Consider the following 3,424-nt stretch of genomic DNA (forward strand, 5'->3'; position numbering starts at 1 on the left):
GAGGACGACGTGCTGGTTCTCAGGTGTGAGCTAAGAAGTGACGACATGGACCTGTCCTTCCATCCATCGTTATTGGGAACGTAAGATCCATCTCCAGTAAGATGGACGAGCTAGCTGTGCTAACCCAGCAACAGAGGGAATACCAGAAGGCAGAGTAGCATCATGCTATTCACAGACATGGCTAACAGAGCTAACACCAGACACCAACGCCACATTGGAAGAGCTTCACTTGCTGCAATTTCTTTACACTTTCTTACTTTTGTTTTCTTGATTGCTGCAGTGACTGAAATAATGTTTTGTCCATTCGATTCTATTCTATTTGCAGTTATTTCCAGTCTGTTCCATAACCAGCTAAAAAAGTCACCACAGGAGCTTTAAGTTTAACCTGATCCTCGTATGAACCAGACTCTCTCATGAATAAAACGTCAGAAGTTTGCAGTGAAATGATGGTGGAGTGCGTCCACTTCCTGGTCGCCCGTTTTGGATCACTTGCTCCTGTCAGAGCCTGACAGCCGTCCTGCAGAGGCAGGTGCTTTATGTTCATTTCCCGAACAATTCAATCGGCTGATTAATTACCACTCCTTGGAGAAAGGAGGCTGAGGAGCGAGTAAAAGGCCCTCAGAATTCTGATCAAACTGCATTAACATGTAAAAAGAATGAACGGTGAATAAAAGCTGACAGTTTGCCTCTTTTTTTTTTTACTCCAATCTCACTGAGCTGTGCAAATGTGTTTTCCTTTCTTTGAAGTGCACGTCGCACATATTCACAGCTCAAACATGCAAATGCACCGAACGCAGGGCGGCTGAATTCATTTGAATAATCTTGGAAAACATCGTCCGCTGAGATTAAACAAGGAAACCCAAGTGTGGGTACATTTTATTCATCGTTTCTGGTAAATAAATAGCTTCATCTCATATGAATCACAATGCATCTCAGACAGTGGCACACAGGAAATCTGCTAGAGTCATATCCAAAACAGTTTGTGAGGATTCGGAAGGGTCCGTCTGCATTTTTGCAAGGGCTCATGTGGAAAATCTGCAAAAGTTTGCTCAAAAAAGAAAAAAAAAAGACGAGGAGAGGAGTGATGGATGGGTTTGTTGCCCTACGTGTATAAAACGCATGACATAAACGAGACATTTCTGCATGAAGAGTTGAGTTTTTCATCCTTGGTCGCACATTTATCACAGTGTTCAAAGATGTCAGGTGTAGAAAGACAAAAGCTGAGCATGAAAAGGTTACATGTCATGCATAAATGATTCGGAGGGGAGGCAATAAACATGTCGACTGAATGGCTTGCTTCCTAATTTATCGCCGTATTCATTAGTTGGCTGTGATCATCAGTAAAACCGTAATAAACTTCTCGATTGTACGCACTCACAAAGGTCAGTCAGTGAAGGATTTCAGTGTTAGAAAAAATTACACAAATTTACAAAGAGCCTCCCTGAAAAAATACAACAAGTCGATCCAAAAAAGTGTCCCTGCTGGCAAACCTCACAAAAATAAGCGCGAGAGAAAGAGGAGGAGTAGAGAAATCCTGCGTGGTGCTGTGGTCCAAATGTGACCCTGGAGTCAGAGATCTCGGCGTCAGCGCTCGTCATTGTGCTATGTTGGTCTGTGCATCATCAGCCCTCTTTGTAAACACACTCTTTCACAAACTGCTACAGTCAAACCGGAGACAGAGCCATCTGCTCAGAATGCAAAATCACTCCCACATCTCCGCCGCCGCTGTGCCGCGCCGTGGCTGCAGGAGTTTCTGGTAAACACTTCACTTGACGTGGACGTGTGGGGGTTGGAGGGGCCTGAGAGGGGGACCGGTGAAGGGTAGAGACAGGAATGTGTTGCAGAATCGCGTCTTAAAACAGTTCCTCCTCACACCAGAGAGGTTATAAATGTAAACGTGTTGTTGTTGCTGTCGCTGACAAAGTTGATTTGGCACTGCTCCAGCCGGGCGATATCCCCAATGTCCAGCTCCGATAATAACTGAGTGGGATCCGTGTTTGTCGTTAAAACCTTCTGCTTCACTTCCTCCTCTTCCTCCTGCTTCTCCTCCTTATTATCCTCCTCTTCTTCCTCTTCCTCCTCCTCTGTGATGGAGCAGAGGCGGGTGGCGGTCCCGGGGTTCTCCGCAGGCGGTCTGTAGTGACACTGTCCGTTCAGCAGCCTCCTCAGGGGCATGAGGGGCACCGCCTCCTCGCCCAGCAGCTGCTGCTGGCAGTGCCGGAAATCGCTCTGGCGCTTCAGGCGCTTGAACTCGCTGAAGGCGGAGGTGGCGTTCTGGTAGAGGCTGAGCGCGATGGCCTGGGCCTTCTCTGACTTGCTGACCAGGACGGCGTGACACCGGAGCACTACAGCCATATTCTTGACCTGGTGCCTGTAGATCCACGCCAGGATCTTTGGCCGGCACGGGTCGGCTGCACAGTACGTGATCCTGTTCAGGGAGTACAGATGGACCGGCTTCTTCTTCCCGGATTTGTCGGTGCTCATGCGGATCCCCTGTGGCCCCACCATTAACCTCATCTTGACACTTTGCTCCCCGTAGTTGCTCCTCGCCCAGATCTTGGCCACCGCCTCCTGGGTGCAGCCGTCTCCCTTCGCCGTGATGGTGACCACGCTCCCCAGGTACCGCACGTTGTAAACAGGTTCCTCTTTGTTCAGCTCCACCTTCTGCCGTTTGGAGTGGAAGATGTTGCCGACCCAGTCGAAGGGGCAGTCCGGCAGCAGGTCAGGACAGGAGCGCAGCAGCGAGGACAGGATGGACTGGTAGGTCAGCCCCGTCCCCAGGCTCTTGGGTTTACTCTTGTTCTCATCCTCCACCAGAACAAACTTATTCCTCTTCCACGGCAGCATGGCGTCAAAAAAAGTAGGAGCGGTTCGGCTCCTCTGCTGCTGCGTTTGCTCTTCTCAGCTCAGGAAGGGGAGCGTACAAAACCTGGTGAGACAGAGGAGGATCAGAGAGAGGCTGCTTCTCTGAGCTCAGGATACAGACTGAGAGCTGCGAGCCTCAGCCAGTCTGTTCCCCCGCTCGCTCCTCCTCCTCCTTCCTCCTCCTCTTCTGTTGTCTGCATCATGCAGCGCTGATCAGCACAGGAGCCCAGCGCTCAGGCAGCCTCTCCCCCTCCCTGCTTGGCTGTTTTGCTTCCAAATGGCTCGCTACCAAAGCATTATTTATCCGTCCAGCTCTGCTCGTAGGTAACACCGTGTTTTTGTTTGCTCGTAAACCTGAGGAAGAGGGTACACCGCGCAGCCACTCGTCCTCAGGGGAGTTATGTAACTTCCTAATTGTTGTGTAAAAGCCAGTCAAGTCGGTCACAGAGAGTAATTAAGTGTGATTTCTAAACGAGAACACCAGCTAATGCTCTTATCGCATAAAAAGGAAAAAAAAAACACACACACGTTTGTTGTGATATATGGAAAACTAATTATG

The 3,424-nt window shown here is 49.4% G+C and overlaps 1 protein-coding gene across 1 annotated transcript; it reads right to left on the minus strand.

Moving 5' to 3' along the window:
* Positions 1-840: 840 nt before the first annotated feature.
* Positions 841-3,013, minus strand: fam43b (family with sequence similarity 43 member B). The gene has a single exon (XM_074680628.1). The coding sequence runs from the start codon at positions 2,845-2,847 to the stop codon at positions 1,870-1,872; it is 978 nt and encodes a 325-aa protein (XP_074536729.1). The 5' UTR covers positions 2,848-3,013; the 3' UTR covers positions 841-1,869.
* Between the last annotated feature and the right edge of the window lie 411 nt (positions 3,014-3,424).

This window comes from Halichoeres trimaculatus, unplaced genomic scaffold (genome assembly GCF_033239565.1).
Source record: "Halichoeres trimaculatus isolate MK-OKI-2021-1 unplaced genomic scaffold, fHalTri1.1 fHalTri1_scaffold_11, whole genome shotgun sequence".
In the NCBI taxonomy this organism is placed as follows: Eukaryota; Metazoa; Chordata; class Actinopteri; order Labriformes; family Labridae; genus Halichoeres; species Halichoeres trimaculatus.

What these genes read in the sequence shown, in the direction of transcription:
- fam43b (XM_074680628.1), bottom strand. Translation starts at nt 2,847, where the DNA reads ATGCTGCCGTGGAAGAGGAATAAGTTTGTTCTGGTGGAGGATGAGAAC.